We start from the raw sequence: 20093 nt of genomic DNA, 5'->3' as shown, positions 1-20093 counted from the left end.
GTATGGCATATATTGTGCCTAATGACTATAATATACCCCTAATCCAGTGGGTCTCAGGTCCACCCTCAAGTACCCCCAACATGTCATGTTTTAAGGATTTCTGTCTGTGGATGTCAGGGGCTGGCTTGCAATTTTTAGCCTGACTCATACCCCTGACAGATCCTATTGAGAATTTTAACTGTACTACTTCCCCTAACCTACCCATCCTACAGTACATGAACTCCCCACTGAATAACTCATTCTCCTTTCACTAATCCCACCCCTCCCTCACCACCCCCACCACCATACGTGGAGACCCACACTCCCCTGCTCTCAACCTTCCAGCCGCCTTTATGGTCCATCTTGGGGAAATCCCCCACTCCCTTTAATGACAACCCTTTGGTCCCTTCACTGTCCACCTGAAAGTGCTCCCCACCGCCAATAACCACTTCTATCTCCTCAGCCCCTTCCACGTCCACTCCACTTATTGGGGCAGAGGAATTAAGCCTTGTGAAGAGATTGACTGGTGCGTTATCACTTTCCACTTTATCTCTTCACCAGGCTTAATACCTCTGCCCCATTATCTCACAGCCCTCCCTCCCAATGACCCATATACAGTTTATATTAGAGCACTCAACCTCCACCTTCAATTTCCAGTCTGCACTATCACCTCCCCTGATTACGCAAGCATTCCTATCACCTCCAGAATTTTGACAGTTACCCTGGGGCAGAAAAATCACCCTCCGGTGTCTTTGTGGTCTTCTAAAGCTATTCCTATGTGGCTTTACTTGAAAGACAGAAGCTTTTGCCCCCTTGCAGTGACATGCAGCCAAACTCTTGTCACTCATGACCGCGCATGCTGTTTGCTGTGAGTGGGAGGAGCCATCGCTCTTCCTGTCCCTGCAGCTGTCATTCTTTGAAGATGTGCGGGCAGTGTGAGCAGTGCAGGAAAGAGGGCTCCGGTATGTCAGGGAGCGACAAAGGGGCCCCAGAGCAAATTAAGGCCCAGACTTGGGATGCAATGGAATAGGAAAACTCTGCGCCACAGCGTTTTTCAATTTTCCAGCCAGCAATTGACTTCCCCCTATAACTAAACTAAAACTTTTATTTTGTGTGCTGTGCCTCACACCTGCATGATGCCGCTAGATCCTACTGCCATGATAGGCTGATCCCCCCAATTGGCTGTTTATGCAGTGCAGTAGATGGTACTCAAGTTTTCTTAAAGTAAAAACAACAAAATAAAAGAATGTTTACTCTACCAATATATTTATTGCAGATAAAGGGGATTTTAGCTGAAACAAATGCTTGTTGGGGTAATTAGACATCTGAGGGAGAGCAGCCGGAGCACACCACTTGTTCTAGCAGGTGCCATTGTTGGAGCAGATAATTGGTGGTCTCTGGTAGTCATTTAGCTGCCGTAGAAGATAATTGGTGGTCTCCGGGAGTTATTTTCTCCCTCCCAGGCTGTGTGGTGCAGCGTTAGTCATGGATCTCCCTGACAAGGCTTTCTGATGCCGCTGACTGCATTGGAACGTCTGCTCTAAGCACATGTCACCAACTCCTGGCTGGGGCCTGCGATGAAACTATATACTGCAGGCCCCAATTATTGTCAGAATTTCATTTTATAAAACACCGGCAATCTGCATTATTGTTGGTTGTAGGACAGAATGTGAAATATTATTTCTATAGTTTTTTATCAACTGATATCTGTGTCGCAAGGCATTTAACAGCTAAATATTTCAATAAGGATTAATGAAAGGATATAGACTCTGTCGTTGGTCACATTAGAGAAACATCACTTATTTTGTATTACGAATGATAGTCTGAAATATTACTAGAACCGGTAACCAGGGCCAGTGCTAGGGTGTTCGGTGCTTCCCTGCAAACTATACATTTACACACTCCCATTCACCCCACACACACACATACGCTACTTGCCAAAGGCTTGCCTGCTCCTTGCCATAAAGGGGGGAGGGGCATGCTTTTTGCTGAGGGGGATTACATGCTCGTTGCCTAGGGAGATTACATGCTTGTTGCCTGGGTGGTTACATGCTCTTTGCCAGGGGATATATGCTTGTTGTCCTGGGGAATTAGATACTTGTTGCTAGGGTGGTTACATGCTCGTTGTCCAGGGGGAGTTACATGTTCATTGCCCAGGGGGTTACATGCTCGTCGTCTAGGGCTGCAGGTGCACAGCATGCCAGTGCTCCCGGAAACAGCACTTCCAGGTAGCGCTGGGTGCCGAAGGACTACTAGCTTCTGTCTCCACTAAGGGAGTGGCCATTTTTGGAGGGGCACAGGGTCTCTGTCTGTATGCTGACAGAGACTCTGCACCTCCACATCCTGCTGACTCCATTCTCCTTATGCGGCCCTGCTCTCACTGTAACAACACTCATCTCATAATATACACTGTACTGCCGGGAGACCCTGCTCCTTCTTCCATATAACTATCAGTCTGTTGCATCCTGCTGTCTCCATTCCCTTCCTCATAATGCCCTGTCCTCACTGACACGTCCATCCAGCTCCTGACATTCTCTGTGGTGGGCCATTCTGCTTACACTATATAAAACTCATTATGTGGCCTCTATTTTACTACTCATCCCATTACTTGCCTACTTTAGAAAGAGCATTTCAGGGAGATTGCAAAAGTAACATCTATGAGCACAGCATTAAAGTGGATGTGTACTGCTCCACCTGCACAAGTGGACGAATTAGGACCCGATCGAACGAATCAGCCCCTAAGTGTCCACGTGAAATTGTCTTTAGAAAATAAATTCCCTTGTTACTAGACGTCTGGTACTATCTATTTAAACCAAAACCCCGTAGTGACTTATCCCTCTGAATGAAAATACACTGATGTCACCAGAGTGCTAAAGATAGCTGAGATTAAATAATCCAGTATGTTAAGTTTTTGAGCCATAAAAATGGTCCGATATTGCGATAAATGAACCATGATCATTATAACGGTATCCAACTAGCTGATGTTCCTACGCGGTGAAAGAAGAATATATGGGTGAAAATAGGAGGGATCGGGGACAAGTACCGCTGCTTAGAGGATACTGAACAATGGAGAAAGAGGGATATGAGTCTACTAATTACTAGTAATTTTATTGCATATGACTTCTCATTGTATGATTTTGTTACTTTTCCTTTTATACTGTATTATTCACAACGTGTTTATATTTCCAGGATCCTCGTCAATGACCAGATCTTAGAAGTAGATGGGATAAGTCTGGTCGGCGTCACCCAAAATTTTGCTGCAACTGTTCTCCGAAACACCAAAGGAAAAGTCAGGTAAGCCTTTTATCTGGTAATTCTAATACACCCCTTTCTTGTGTAATTATAGACGTGAAAGTCTTGAGCCAGACTTGAGCTATTAGAATTATTTATCGATTAACAGTTTCTTATACAGCGCAGCAGGTTCCGTTGTGCTTTACAATTATAAATAGGGAAAAAACAAACTGGGTTGTTATAGACAGTCAAATGGTATGAGGGCCCTGCTCGAAAGCTTACAATCTATAGCAGGAATCTAAATGAGATATTCTTTTTAACCCTTTGAGTGCCAACCTTGAAGTAAGTGATCCTCAAAATATCCACAAAAAATGCCAGCACCACTCACAACGACTGTTCTTTTAGTTTAAATACATACAAATACAGCCAACTCAATTCATTGAGGGTTTAGTCAAACATTGCACCCAAAAAAGAATTTTGAACCCCGTGCGAGTAAAATAACATGTTTGTGAAGGTAGAAAACTCTTCAGATCAGATGCACGTGTTTGGGTTTGCCAGGAGAACGTATGATGCAAGAATGTACAGCAGATACAGTGGTGGTGGTGGTGGGCTTATGCTGTGGGGCTCTTTAAGCTGGTTTTACAGAAAAATCAATAACGTGGCCAGATTGTAACACCATTGGTATGTACAGTATGTTACTGACCGCATTGAAGGCAGTTTCCTACAAAACAGATCCAACTTTTAAACAAGATGGATCTGTTTTGTCGGAAATGGAAGCTGATTGTCTAATTCGTGGCCAATAGTTTTTAGCAATTCTCTGACTTGATGGAAAACGGCCCGGGATTCTGACTTGAGTACCCCCTATAGCTTGCTGGATTGTTTTGAATAAGGTGCTAGGATCCATCTGCTTTATAGGAGATTGTGGGTGATAAATGCAAATGTACTGTACATAATAGCTAGCCTCCGGTAACCATGGGAAAGACAATGATTGACAGGTGCCAGAACATCAGAACATGAGCCTGCTAGGTAACTCAGACTACATGAATAAATGACTATTTATTGAGTAACCATCACAGGCAGACTCTTCCGTCACCATGGATATTCCAGCATACATGACGGAAATGCTTTTGGTCCATTGTAATAAAGGCCATATCGCACAGATAGAAATGCGTTGTCCCATAAGGATGCTGAGAAGCCATGTTGTCACTTCTTATAACAAGTAACGAGATACAATGAGTTGGATGATTAACTGTAGATTGGATTATACAGCGCAAAATATTGTATGTCACGGAGGTCACCCGCTCGATTTGTTGTTTCAGATGGAATGAGACAGGGTCAGGGGGATTCGCTGCATTTTCCCTGGGAATAGTGTTTAAATAAGTCAGTGCAATTTCTCCTCTCAGAGGATACCAGATGGGAATTTGAAATTTCTTAAATGTTTGCTGGAGAATGCAGATGTCTGCGTAGCTGGTTCATTTCGCTCTTTGGGATCCTACCTACTAATACTAGACATTTCTAGAGGAGCAAGAGAACTACTGCTAGCGGGATCCTTTATATTTCACATGTTCTCTCGTCAAAAGGAGTCCCTTGCTCAAACATTCTTTGGCACATGGAAGAGTTGTATTGAGACTTTGCCAATCCAGGACCCCAGTTCAGAAATGCTTTCAAAGAACTTTCTGGTACGAAACACATGGACTTTTAGATGATCCTCCAATCCTCTTAACATCTTACATGTTTATACCGTTACTAATACCAGTACTCTTTACCTAGAAGGGCGCCCACGATTTTGATCGTGGGCATCGTTAGTGAAAAAAAATTGCGTCGGTCGCATCGCATGCGACCAAAAAATCGCATGCGATGCGACCGACGCGATGCCCGCGATTTCCCATAGGGAACCATGTTAAATGTCCCAATTGACCCGATTTTCCTGTTCAATGTCTCAATTGACCCGATTTTCCATAGGGAACAATGTTAAATGGCCCACAGAGGCCAAATAGCCACCCTGAAGTGTGAAATGGCCCCCACAATTGTTAACGCCACCCCACGATCAACGTGAACCCGAAGCGTGGCGAGCGCAGCAAGCCCGCGAGGGGCGGCGGTACGCGTCCTACGACCTTTTCATACCCCCACTATCCACATCGGCGTGGAGTTGAGAATAGAAAGTGTGGCGAGCGCAGCGAGCCACCGAGCCCGAAGCGTGGCGAGCGCACGCGGACAGCTGTGAAGCCCGCGAGGGGACGCGTATACCTGTGAAGGTGTCCGCGTCCCCTCGCGGGGCTCGCTGCGCTCGCCACGCTTCGGGCTCGGTGGCTCGCTGCGCTCACCACACTTTCTATTCTCAACTCCACGCCGACGTGGATAGTGGGGGTATGAAAAGGTCGTAGGATGCGTACCGCCGCCCCTTGAGAGCTCGCTGCGCTCGCCACGCTTCGGGTTGACGTTGATCGTGGGGTGGCGTTAACAATTGTGGGGGCCATTTTACACTTCAGGGTGCCTATTTGGCCTCTGTGGGCCATTTAACATTGTTTCCTATGGAAAATCGGGTCAATTGAGACATTGAACAGGAAAATCGGGTCAATTGGGACATTTAACATTGTTCCCTATGGGAAATCGCGGGCATCGCGTCGGTCGCATCGCATGCGATTTTTTAGTGCATGCGATGCCCGCGATGCCCGCGATGGGCGCCCTTCTAGGTAAAGAGTACCCTAATACCCCTTTCACATTACAGCTAAAAACACGGTATATCTTTGATTTTAAGGGGTTTAAAACGATTTTAGAATACCAGTAATTCAAAACGGGTTAAAAGAAGGGCCCTACCCGTTTCAGAGACCCGTTTCAGTGTGTAGTGTGAATGGCTCTGAAACGGTATTTACAAGTCGTGAGCGGGTCACAGAGGTTGATAGGCGATCTCACCAGGCACAGGCAGGAAGTAAACAAACAAGTTCAATCTCAGTGCATACTGTGCAGAGAGGAGACTTTATTTTTACCTCATTTGTTTTGCTTTGCTTTTGGGCAATTGTGATGTATCATTTTAGCATGACTAAAATATTTGGTACTTATTTCCTAGCACGGTGCCCGTCGGGTCCCATCGCATACCATAACTTAAGGTATGCGATGGTACCCGACAGACACGATTTTCAGGGTTTAAAGATGTTTTTATACAATTTTAAAATCGGTTGCATCGCATGCCATTACAATGACATGCGATGCGATGCGACTCGACCGACCCGATTTTACATTGTACAGCCACCCTGATGGCTGATTACAATGTAAAATGCCCCCCCAGACCCGAAATTTAATTGTATACCCACCATGATGGTTAATTATTAAGTGAAATGCTCCCCCATTGTTAACGCAACGCCACGAAAAACGCCAACCCGAAGCGTGGCAAGCGCAGAGAGCCCGCGAGGGGTGGCGGTACGCATCCTCCGACCTTTTCATACCCCCACTATCCACGTCTGCGTGGAGTTGATCTTATATAGTGTGGCGAGCGCAGCGAGCCACCGAGCCCGAAGCGTGGCGAGCGCAGCTTGCCCCGCGAGGGGACGCGGAATACATGTGAAGTAATCCGCATCCCCGCACGGGCTCGCTGCGCTCGCCACGCTTCGGGCTCGGTGCGCTCGCCACACTATATAAAGTCGACTCCACGCCGACGTGGATAGTGGGGGAATGAAAAGGTCGCTGCGCTCGCCACGCTTCGGGTTGGCGTTGATCGTGCCATGGCGTTAACAATGGGGGGGCATTTGACATAGTGATTACCCATCAGGGTTGGTATATAATTAAAAATCGGGTCTGGGGGGGCATTTCACATTGTAATCAGCCATCAGAGTGGCTGTACAATTACAAATCGGGTCGGTCGCATCCCATCGCATGCGACCGATTTTTCAGACCCGACGCCTTCCAATGTTAATAGGTGGCGCCGTGCTAGGAAACAAGTACCAAATATTTGTAACCCTGTTCTAATGCAGATGACAAATATCACACTTTTATAAGATAAATCTTTATTGTTCTTGATTTATATTGAAGCTTCAATAAATAAATAAAAATAAGTCAGTGCAATTCAGAAGTTCCATTAAATCCATCTACTGTACACGACAGTCCTTATGGAACCCACACACAGGGCGGTTTCAGGGAATTTTCAAAGCGATATTACTAGATCACAAGCAAAACGCATCAAAGGTTGACTCATGAAAAGTGGTGCCCTACCCCTACCACTCCTCCCTTCCCCAACTGCAACTTCCCCCATAAGTTACTGTATAAGTTATTAGGTGACACCTGACATACAACTGAAGCAAGTTGGGGATGCTTTATACTGTAGAAATAACCCTAACAGTAATTATTACTAAGGGGGCACTTTTTGCATTTTAATATGGTGTCAATTGTTTAGTAGTGATTCATTAATAATTAAGACAACAGTTACAGAATTTTTCCAAAAATACATTAGAATGCCCTAAGTGTATTAGAACAAACATGGGTTCTCCCTGTCCCTTGTGCCATTGCTTATTCCCTTTCAGAGAATTATTGGGGACGATTGACTAAATTCCAAGGTTTATGGGGTAAATGTATCACACCTCTAAAGAGTGAGCAAGTAAGGGAGTTGCTTATATTAACCAGTCAGCTTCTGGCTAGGATTTATCTAGTACAGGTTAAGTATCCCTTATCCAAAAAGAATTTTGGATAATGGATTATTTTTCCGTATTTCGGAATATTTTTATATTTCAATGAGGTATTTTGCATTAATGTTGAATAAACACATCAAACACATGAAATACACACAAATATATTTTATTTGTCCATGAAACAAAGTTTGTGTACTATCTCAGGTACTTAATTTAAATCCCAAGCAATCATTTTCTTTAACATATTTAGTGCCAGTAACATATCATGTCCCCAGTAGTGTCAGTTACATATCATGTCCCCAGTAGTGCCAGTTACATATCATGTCCCCAGTAGTGCCAGTTACATATCATGTCCCCAGTAGTGCCAGTTACATATCATGTCCCCAGTAGTGTCAGTTACATATCATGTCCCCAGTAGTGCCAGTTACATATCATGTCCCCAGTAGTGCCAGTTACATATCATGTCCCCAGTAGTGCCAGTTACATATCATATCCCCAATAGTGTCAATTCCATATAATGTCCCCAGTAGTGCCAGTTACATATCATATCTCCAGTAGTGTCAGTTACATATCATGTCCCCAGTAGTGTCAATTACATATCATGTCCCCAGTAGTGTCAATTACATATCATGTCCCCAGTAGTGCCAGTTACATATAATGTCCCCAGTAGTGCCAGTTACATATCATATCTCCAGTAGCGTCAACTACATATCATGTTCCCAGTAGTGTCAGTTACATATCATGTCCCCAGTAGTGCCAGTTACATAACATGTTCCCAGTAGTGTCAGTTACATATCATGTATCCCAGTAGTGTCAGTTACATATCATGTCCCCAGTAGTGTCAATTACATATCATGTCCCCAGTAGTGCCAGTTACATATCATGTCCCCAGTAGTGCCAGTTACATATCATGTCCCCAATAGTGCCAGCTACATATCATGTCCCCAGTAGTGCCAGTTACATATCATGTCCCCAGTAGTGTAAGTTACATAAAATGTCCCCAGTAGTAACCGGTACATGACATGTCCCCAGAAGTACCAGTTACATATCATATAGCCAGTAGTGTCAGTTACATATCATGTCCCCAGTAGTGCCAGTTACATATCATGTCCTCAGTAGTGCCAGTTACATATCATATTCCCAGTAGTGTCAATTACATATCCTGTCCCCAGTAGTGCCAGTTACATATCATGTCCCCAGTAGTGCCAGTTACATATCATGTCCCCAATAGTGCCAGTTACATATCATGTCCCCAGTAGTGCCAGTTACATTTCATATTTCCAGTTGTGCCAGTTACATATCATGTCCCCAGTAGTGCCAGTTACATATCATGTTCCCAGTAGTGTCAGTTACATATCATTTCCCCAGTAGTGCCAGTTACATATCATGTCCCCAGTAATACCAGTTACTGTACATATCAAATCTCCAGTAGTTACAGTTACATAACATGTCCCCAGTAATAACCAGTTACATAACATGTCCCCTGTAGTAACCATTACATGACATGTCCCCAGTACTACCAGTTACATATCATATCTCCAGTAGTGTCAGTTACATAACATGTCCCCAGTAGTGTCAGTTACATATCATGTCCCCAGTAGTGCCAGTTACATAACATGTCCCCAGTAGTACCAGTTACATATCATGTCCCCAGTAGTGCCAGTTACATATCATGTCCCCAGTAGTGTCAATTACATATCATGTCCCCAATAGTGCAAGTTATATATCATGTCCCCAGTAGTGCCAGTTACATATCATGTCCCCAGTAGTGTCAATTACATATCATGTCCCCAGTAGTGCCAGTTACATATAATGTCCCCAGTAGTGCCAGTTACATATCATATCTCCAGTAGTGTCAGTTACATATCATGTCCCCAGTAGTGTCAGTTGCATATCATGTCCCCAGTAGTGTCAATTACATATCATGTCCCCAGTAGAGTCAGTTGCATATAATGTCCCCAGTAGTGCCAGTTACATATCATATCTCCAGTAGTGTCAATTACATATCATGTTCCCAGTAGTGTCAATTACATATCATGTCCCCAGTAGTGCCAGTTACATAACATGTTCCCAGTAGTGTCAGTTACATATCATGTCCCCAGTAGTGTCAATTACATATCATGTCCCCAGTAGTGCCAGTTACATATCATATTCCCAGTAGTGCCAGTTGCATATCATGTACCCAGTAGTGCCAGTTACATATCATGCCCCAGTAGTGCCAGTTACATAACATGTTCCCAGTAGTTACAGTTACATAACATGTCCCCAGTAGTAACCAGTTACATAACATGTCCCCAGTAGTAACCGTTACATGACATGTCCCCAGAAGTACCAGTTACATATATATCCAGTAGTGCCAGTTACATATCATGTCCCCAGTAGTGCCAGTTACATATCATGTCCCCAGTAGTGCCACTTACATTACATGTCCCCAGTAGTACCAGTCACATATCATGTCCCCAGTAGTGCCAGTTACATATTATGTCCCCAGTAGTGCCAGTTACATATCATGTCCCCAGTAGTGCCAGTTACATATCATGTCCTCAGTAGTGCCAGTTACATATCATATTCCCAGTAGTGTCAATTACATATCCTGTCCCCAGTAGTGCCAGTTACATATCACGTCCCCAGTAGTGCCAGTTACATATCATGTCCTCAGTAGTGCCAGATACATATCATATTCCCAGTAGTGTCAATTACATATCCTGTTCCCAGTAGTGCCAGTTATATATCATGTCCCCAGTAGTGCCAGTTACATATCATGTCCCCAGTAGTGCCAGTTACATATCATGTCCCCAATAGTGCCAGTTACATATCATGTCCCCAGTGGTGCCAGTTACATATCATATTCCCAGTAGTGCCAGTTGCATGTCATGTCCCCAGTAGTGCCACTTACATTACATGTCCCCAGTAGTACCAGTCACATATCATGTCCCCAGTAGTGCCAGTTACATATCATGTCCCCAGTAGTGCCAGTTACATATCATGTCCCAAGTAGTGCCAGTTACATATCATGTCCTCAGTAGTGCCAGTTACATATCATTTCCCCAGTAGTGCCAGTTACATGTCATGTCCCCAGTAGTGCCAGTTTCATATCATGTCCCCAGTAGTGCCAGTTACATATCATGTCCCCAGTAGTGCCAGTTACATATCATATTCCCAGTAGTGCCAGTTGCATATCATGTCACCAGTAGTGCCAGTTACATATCATATTCCCAGTAGTGCCAGTTACATATAATGTCCCCAGTAGTGCCAGTTGCATATCATGTTCCCAGTAGTACCAGTTGCATATCATGTTCCCAGTAGTGCCAGTTACAGATGTCCCAGTAGTGCTTTTAGCAGAAAAAAGAAATTACATTCTGGAAACTATGGATAAGGCTACTCAACCTGAACATTCTATAAAATGATAGGTAGCAACTCAAACAGGCACACATATACTGTATATTTATATATCTATCTATATCTATCTATATATATATATATACAGTATATATATATATATATCTTATATATTTGGCTACATCTGTCACTCAAAGTGTGTGAGTGTGTGTATAACGCTGGGTTACATACATAAATACATAACGCTCTGACTCACATGACTGACTCACATGACATAGAACCAGCCCAGTGAGCCCACAGTGCGAGACACCCTCTGCCTCCCCATGTTGCCCAGCACTGCTACTTCACAGCCACCAGGTGAGCGCCCCCCACCACACACCCCCCCCCCCCCCCCCCCGCGCCCCCTCCCGCGATTTGCTGCAAAACACACCCCCCCCCCACGACCCCTCCCACGATTCTCGGCAAAACCCCCCCCCGCGCGACCCCTCCCGCGATTCGCGGCAAAAACACCCCCTCCCCCGCGACCCCACCTCCAGCGATTCGTGACAAACACACAACCCCTCGTGACCCCCCCTCCCGTGATTCGCGGCAAAAAGAAACCCCCTTGATAAAGGTCCCAGAGGAGGACCGAAACGTTGATGCTCTGTACCCTCTGCCATGTTGCCTGATTAAATCAATTTGACTGTTATCAAGACTGGTGAGTGACATCATCCTTCCAAATATGTATTCACCATAAGGTTTGCAATATAACCTATGGTCATTGATGGCCACCCCAGCAACTATTTTGATTGCCAGATGGGAGTGCCAGCCATATGGATTTTATATATATATATATATATATATATATATATATATATATATATATATATGATCCGAGGGAGCTGGCACTCAAGGTTGCTGTGTGGTCTCTTGTGCCCCGGTGCCTTCCCATAAGCCAGAAGGCTAGTAGATATATGTCTGAGGTAGGTGGCACTCAGAGACGATGTGAACAATTGAAACCATAACACGGTTTATTGTGCAAGATGAGGCAATGTTTCGGGGATGACCCCCTTTCTCAAGCCAAAACAAACAAGACTTGTTTGTTTTGGCTTGAGAAAGGGGGTCATCCCCGAAATGTTGCCTCATCTTGCACAATAAACCGTGTTATGGTTTCAATTGTTCACATCGTCTCTGAGTGCCGCCTACCTCGGACATATATATATATATATATATATATATATATACAGGTCGAGTATCCCGTATCCGAATATCCGTTATCCAAATTATTCCGAAATACGGACTTTCCAGAAAGTGAAATTTTTTTTTTTTTTGCTAAAAACTCACTGGGGACATTTGTAACAGCATCACTGGGGACATGATATGTAACTGGCACTATATATGTGCAAGACAATGATTGCTTGGCATTCAAATTCAGTGCTGAGATAGTACACACATTTTGTTTCACGTTTTGAAACCTTGTTTTTTGAACAAATAAAATATATTTGTGTGTATTTTATGTGGTAATAAAATATATTTGTGTGTATATTATGTGTTTATACAGCATAAATGCAAGATACTTCAAAATACATCATTGAAATATTAAAATATTCCGAAATACGGAATAATCCGTTATCCAAAATTCTCCTGGTCCCGAGCATTTTGGATACGGGATACTCAACCTTAGTAAAAGAGTCTTCCACTTATTGGTAATATATTGTAAGGCTGGATACCTGTTAGCGTGGTTGGGTTACTGTAGTCATCCTCAGTGTTATTACCCATAAAAATCACATTATAACACAATGGGCACTACTAGAAAGGCAGGTGGGAATTGTGACTTTGCAAACAATAGGTTTTATTTTCAGATGCATGTTTTCTATTAGCGTTGGATAAATGTAATTAATTAACGCCAGGCCTAATGATGGCGGATTGCCTATAGCAACAGAATCCTGTTTGTTAGGACCACGGCTACAAAGGAGTAGTGTGCTCCGGCTTATGGTGGAATTATTATTGAAAATTCACATTACTGCTGAGTGCATTAAGATAAAAACTGCTTTCAGCCAAAAAGTCTTTCTAGAAATGAGGGAGATGAGATGATTTCGCTGTGGCACAGGGTAACGTATATTTTGGATACATTTCAAGGCTGCACAGAGATTCCTTTAGAAAATGAGTTGGCCGGGTTATTAACCCGAGTTCTGTGTTCCGATATAAAGGCCATTTCTAACCTAACGAAACGTCTTCATTCATATCTTAATGGAAAGCTTGGACACCTGCTATTTTTGACATCCTGGTGGCAAATTGATTTTTTTTTTCCAAGTACGGTGATATTTCCTATTAATGAGTGTGCCAGCTAAATGCCAACTGCAATATCAACTTTACGACCCATAGGGTTAATGATTTAGCGGCACAATCACATACGTAAGTGCTTTTGGTTCTTTTGTTAATGCAAATCATTTAAATACCGGCTAATGGAAAATCTATCCTTCAAGTGTCTGATGATAAGTGTTACAATGGAAGACAGTGAGACATGGGTACCGGTTGGCCAGCCTTTGTGTAACACATATGCAGAACCAACTTCATGTGAAAAAACATTATGTATGTTTACGTATGTTTGATACGTGTTTACAAGCGCTTGATATGTAACGACACGTGAAAAAGGTTGACATGAGTTCTAGTCCGGGGTCCTAATGTATGACATGTAAATTAAATCCTGTTCAAAATAAACACGCAGTCATTTTAACCTTTTCATTTCCATGATGGTGAAAACCCATGGAGCTGAAAGGGCGTCGGCAATAAAATTGGGGGGGAAATTGTGGGGAAGTTCGCTAATTAGTTCTTTAAATACTTTTAAAAAACTGTTCTCCCTTCACCCCAAATTCCTCTGCCAGCCTCCGCACCACACAGCCTGAACCTAGGGATGGATATCGACCGTCGGTGATTTGGAATCATTGATGGTTTATGGCCAATGTCAAATACTTTTGCCATCGATGCTAGAGAACCAGATGGTTTCCATCCATCAATGGCACAGCAAAACCGATATTTAAAAGAAAAAAATAAAGATCGCTCTGCCCCCTGACAACTCGGAAGCACCGCCCCCACATTCTGATTGTTCCAAGGGCCAGTCAGTCAAAGAAAATGGATGCCCATTGATAGTTTGTTAATATTGAGGGCTGGTTGTAGTATTCCATCGATGGCCATCTCTAGACTGAACTGGTTCCTATAAAAGTAATGGGACAACATACAAGGGATAATCCTGCCAGCCCCATGCTTGTCCTCCTTAAAAGCCGCTGCCTGTGGTCCCACATTCATAGCGAGTGCCACATTCATACGCTGACCACCCAGGGGGGCCAGCGTATGACAGGACCCTCTATGGCGGAACCTTAGGCCCTTAACCTGACTGTGTAAGAAGTATGGTCAAGTTCAGAGGTTTATAGTTCAGAAGCAGATATTGGATTCATAGGGGTAGAAGATGGGAGTTCTATTGAAGATAAGATGTAGCCCATAGCAACCAATCACATTGTATCTATTATCTTCTATAAGGTGCTAAATACAGTACATCAGAAGAAGAATCTGATTGGTTGCTACGGGCAACATCCCATCTTCAATAGAAATCCCATATAAGTAAATTTACTCCATAGTCAGTTAAAATATGATATTTAGGAATTTTTGTTTCTTTTGCAGGTTTATTATAGGGCGTGAAAAGCCTGGACAGATTAGTGAGGTTGCCCAACTGATCAGCCAGACCCTAGAGCAAGAACGCCGCCAGAGGGAGATGCTGGAACAGCATTACGCACAGTATGACGCGGATGACGATGAGGTAACGCTGCAAAACATTTCCACCGGGATATTCTTCTTTTATAACTGCTGTCATAATTGGCTTTGACATACCGCTTATTCATCTTTTGGTGTAATACTATACAATGCTGAGCTTAGTTATATAATGGGCAGATGTGCGTTCTGTAATGTATATAATTGGATCCTCCAGTCCCATTAGCCGCTAGATCTAAATCCGTATTATTTTTTTTATAAAGTCAAAATTAGGTTGTTTATGCGTGTAATGTTATTGTCGCATTATATCTAGCATCCAAGGATGATATTGTTGTTATTACTTGAACACATGACAGTTAGGAGCCGATTGGTTGCACTGCTCCCAACTAGAAATGGTTGAATGGTGGTAGAACAAAATTTTTAAAATTCAACACAATTTTTGGTACTTGTGTAGTTTCACGGCGGCAGCTTACGCTACGTTTGAAGCTACGCTAATAGCGTAGCCCAACGGCTGCCTTACTTGTGTAGTTTCACGGCGGCAGCCTAAGCTACGTTATCAGCGTAGGCTGCCGCCGTGAAACTACACAAGTAACTACCGTGCTGTTGCCGGGAACTGCATCTCTGGCAAGCCTAGTCAGCGCCTCTCTCACACCACCGGCGCCAGCATGATCCCCTCTCTTTGGCGGAGAGTTGATCATGCTGGCGATGGTGGAGAGGTGCTCCATCTGTTTGAGACGCAGGAGCGTCTTAGACGCTCCAGCAATGAGACGCTCCTGCCTCTGAGTAGCTTTTGCTCAGATGTATGATATGGCAGGTGTGAATGTGTTCCTGAAACACCCCCACTATCCACAGCAGACCGAGTGTGGCGAGGGGATGCATTACGCGTCCTCCCGACCTTTTCATATATTTATATAGTGTGGCGAGCCCCACGAGGGGACGCGGATTACCTTACAAGTAATTTGCATGCTCTCGCCACCCTTGTGGCTCGCTGCGTTCGGCACACTATATAGAATCAACTCCACGCCGACGTGGATAGTGGGGGGATGAAAAGGTCGGGAGGACGCATAACGCATCCCCTCCCGGGGCTCGCTGCGGTCAACGTGGATAGTGGGGTATGAACAGGTTGGGAGGACGCGTAACGCGTCCCATCATGCCTTGCCACAGTTTTTCTATTAGTTAATGCTGAAACTATTGCAAGGCATGCTGGGATTTCACAACAGCTGGAGGGCCATAGTTTGGACATGCCTGTCATAGACACATGTACATACATTTTTTTCTCCAAAGCCAATCAACCTAATGGTACAGTATGTTTTGGGATTTTGGGAGCCTACACAAGCACAAACACTGGAACAACATACAAAATTCACACAGAAGGGCCATGACCGGAACTTGAGTTCATCAACGTACGTCTGTGCATCAGTGATGCTAACCTCGATATCAACCATGCTGTCCTATTAAATGTTTAGAAGCGTCACTTCCAATTTTTAAATGGTTAGGATAAAAAGCAGGCGTCTCCTGTGTGGTTTTGCATACTTAAGACCCCGATTTTTTGTTCTAGGCCTAATACCAACAGTTGTTAGTGTTTGCGCACACAATTCCGAGGATGTCGGAGAGCCAAACAATGCCCTTGGGATTTCACCGGAAACTGCTCTTCCGTCATCGTCCTAATTCCACTCGGATCAGCGGCTTCGGCTTTCGGATAACTGGAGTTTCAATTCTCCACTAATACAGAGCTAGTAATAAATATTTACTGCAGCAGATAATTAAATTACACAGCAGCAGTGAAGGGAATTTTAATTAGACAGGTGCTTGTATTTGGCTTTCCAATCAGCACCATGTTGCAGATGAAATACTGGGTAGAAAACAATCTGTTATTTCATCAGTGTTTTTAGTGTGCGCCGCTTAAGCTTTTCTTCTCGATTTATCATCTGAGTCTTCAATTAAAAAAGAAAAACGGCTTTTATCCCTCAGCAGATCAGATTGTGCGCTCTGACTTTTTCTCCCTTTGTTGTATATTGTTTTGTATTAACTCTCCGAGCACAATGCCCATAAAGTCTACATACTGGAGACTCCTTTGAGCTTTCAGCAGACGGCATTCCAGAAATCCCGGATCTCATTTATTTATTAACAGTTTCTTATATAGCGCAGCAAAGTCCATGGCGCTTTACAATTGTAAACAGTGATACAACAAACTGGGTATTTACAGGTAGGAGGGCCCTGCTCGCAAGCTTACAATTTGCAGGGTGAAAAACCCATGTCGACATTTTGACTGCCAACCTTCCCAATGTGGACCTTTTGACCCTGTCAACCTTAGGCATGTCAACTTTTTGTCCATGTCGACCTTCAGCGGTCGACCTTAATTTGGTCAAACCAATGACCCATACTGGAAATGGGTGTTTCAGTGTAACAATTTGCCCATGCACAATGTGCGTTCTGTGATCTGGTTCACCATGATTGGTGTGGCAGAACTTGATTGGTCTGCACAGACATCTTTGGAACGCTGACTGTGAGCAAGGCCACATAGCCCAAACATTGTTGCCTGACGTCAATACGCTTCTGTGGCTGAATGGATATAAATTGTGCATATAAATCAGGAGCCGAGGTGGCCAATAGAATCATTCGGAGGAGAAGCGCTGAACATGAAACATCAGCGTCTCCCCTCAGTCTGTGAGCGGGTACCGGCTGGAATAGTCTGGCGTTGTTTTTTTAAGAAGACCTGGACTACGTCGGAAAGAAGAGGACGTGATCTTCGCGGGAGGACCTCGGTGAGTAGGATTTTCTTCCACAGGTACCCCTATGGATTTCTTCGGATCCTGGACCATGGAGCCCCGGACCCCCGACCCAGGGACCTACCTACGGGCTCAAGATAGGTAAGTATCTGTAAGAAAGGGCTTTGGATGTATTAACGTTTTATTTTACATGTGTCAGTGTGTGTGTTATTTAACTATTTATATTACTGTGGAACTACAAGTGCCAGCGGACCCTTTAATGCCCCGCATGCTGGGACTTGTGGTTCTCCAAGTCCCAGCATGCGGGGGAGGCTTGCTGGGACTCATAGTTCCACAGTTTTAGACAATAGTTTATTCTATCTTTCTATCTTTTTACACTTAATCAGCCCTGTGACCACCGCACAGGGTCACCGGGGACAGCACCAGGCTTCAGCCTGGTCAGGTAAGTCCTGGAGGGGGGGGACCACTTTATTAGGGGGGTCCCCACTCCCCCAGGACCCCTGGCCAGGCTGACTGGTCGGTAGGGTTAATGTTTTGGCCGCGGGACCCCAGCTGGCTGGTTGGGCCTGGGGCTGGTTCTTAAAATACGGGGGGACCCCTATTCATTTTGTCCCCCATATTTTGGGAACCAGCCCTGGCCCTGGAGCCTGGGGCTGGTTTTAAAAAATCGGGGAACCCCTATTTGCCGGGTTTCCTGATTTTTTTTATTACCAGCCCCGGCTCTTTCTGTCTGGTGCTGGTTACAGCTGTGGGGGGACCCCACGCTGTTTTTTTTTTGTTAATTTATTTATTTATTTTTCTATTATTCTATTTTTTTTTTTACACATTGCAGCCTGCACGGATTTGAGTGATCCGTCCAGACTGCTGGTACTAATTTGTATTATATGGCCGCTAATACGAATCAATACGACATCGGAGGGTTACAAAGCAGTCGTATTTGACTGCTTTGTAAATTCCCCTCCAGAACACGACTTTGCATACGGCTGAAACAGCTTCTATCACTTGGCGGGCAACGTTGAAGCGCACGGTAAGCGATTTTCGCTGCTTACTGTCAACATGAATCACCCCCTTAATCTCTTTCCATTTTATCACTCTCTGGTGCTTAGTACATAGCTCCCATATATGGTGAAAAATCATTTTGGCTTATTGGCATTTTAAATACCTACAACTCAATATATTTACCCCAAAGTGAGGAAAGCGGGGAAAAGTGGATTTCCACTCATATCTCCTAAAGTAGCGACTGTTACTCTATAACTCCTGGAATGTTACACTGGGCTGGGACCTGCTCCTTATACAGGACTACTGTATAAGGGCGGGATGTATTAAAATACATCGCCGCCCCCCCCCCGCCGCGATGCTGCCGCATATGTACTAACATGCGGCTGGCATTGTGGTGCGTAGACGGAGGCCCCCTGCGATACCTGTACACTGGTGTGCGGGGGGTCTCCGTCACCTCCCTGCCGCCACGCTCTCCCCTCACGCCGGGGACAGCTATGCATGCTGTCCCCGGAGCTTCCTTCTCCCCCCTGCAGCCGGAAGGATGTCCGGCTGCTTCACTAGGGGGAGGCAGGGCTTACCTTCCAGGGTCCAGGAAGACCCTTCAGGAAGGTAAGCCAGAGGGGGGGTCGGCGAGGCGGCGGGTTTGCGTCGGCGGGCGGCGAAAAGAAGCCCATAGGCTTCTATAGGGTATCGCCACCCAAAGGTGGCGATACCCTTCAGTGCGGTATCATTTTTGATACATTGGAAAATGCGGTAAAACCGGGGTTTTACCGCATTTTCCATTTGATACATCTCGCCCTAAATACCTTAATAAATATACATATTCTGTTGTGAATGTTTCCTTCAGTAGACACAGTGTTCTGATCCTCCATGTCTCCATTATAACTGTTCTCACATATTACATAGTGTGCATTTCCCAGTGTTTAAGTTCTCAGATAAAAGGACGCACGAACAAGCAATTGAAGCATAATTTGTTTGTTCCATTGAAATATTAAAGAGTTCACATTCCGGGAGATGTTAGATGTTGTACGTACATGTTTACTGTAGCTTACTGTTCTAACTGCAAATGTATGCAAATAGTTGCAAGATAGTTGGCAAATTGCTAACGAAATGTATTCTTATGTACTATAATGCAGAGTTAGCTCCAATTATCTCAAATAAAGCGATAGCTTCAAAATCTAAAGGCTCGCTACTGCCATCTGCTGTCCACACGATGCACTGCACCCAAGTAAACTCCAGCGATGACACCTTGTAGTCATTTATGAACATTTACTGTAGCTCCAGCATATACCATTGTGGGTTTTTTTTTCCTTCAAAAATGTTTATATATGTTTACATTATTAATTCCTATATATGGGTTTGGCATATTTAGAAGAAACTAAACTAAAAAATATAATTATTGTAAATGAGATAGAAATAACAAAATTAGGATAGAAAATAAAAAAAGTTAATT

The 20093-nt window shown here is 44.2% G+C and overlaps 1 protein-coding gene across 4 annotated transcripts in view; it reads left to right on the top strand.

Annotated features, from left to right (window-relative positions):
• PPP1R9A (protein phosphatase 1 regulatory subunit 9A) overlaps positions 1 to 20093 on the top strand; it is a 176966-nt gene that overhangs the window by 103207 nt on the left and 53666 nt on the right. For all 4 annotated transcript variants that reach the window (XM_083189433.1, XM_083189432.1, XM_083189434.1 and 1 more), the window contains exons 5-6: positions 3169 to 3273; positions 14826 to 14961. In XM_083189433.1, coding sequence (XP_083045559.1) covers positions 3169 to 3273; positions 14826 to 14961 — 241 coding nt within the window. The remainder of the gene's footprint in view (positions 1 to 3168; positions 3274 to 14825; positions 14962 to 20093) is intronic.

The sequence above is a fragment of the Crinia signifera genome, chromosome 5 (genome assembly GCF_055691185.1).
Source record: "Crinia signifera chromosome 5, ASM5569118v1, whole genome shotgun sequence".
NCBI lineage: Eukaryota > Metazoa > Chordata > Amphibia > Anura > Myobatrachidae > Crinia > Crinia signifera.
The sequence above is the reverse complement of the archived record's forward strand: the minus strand, read 5'-3'. Positions and strand labels throughout refer to the sequence as shown.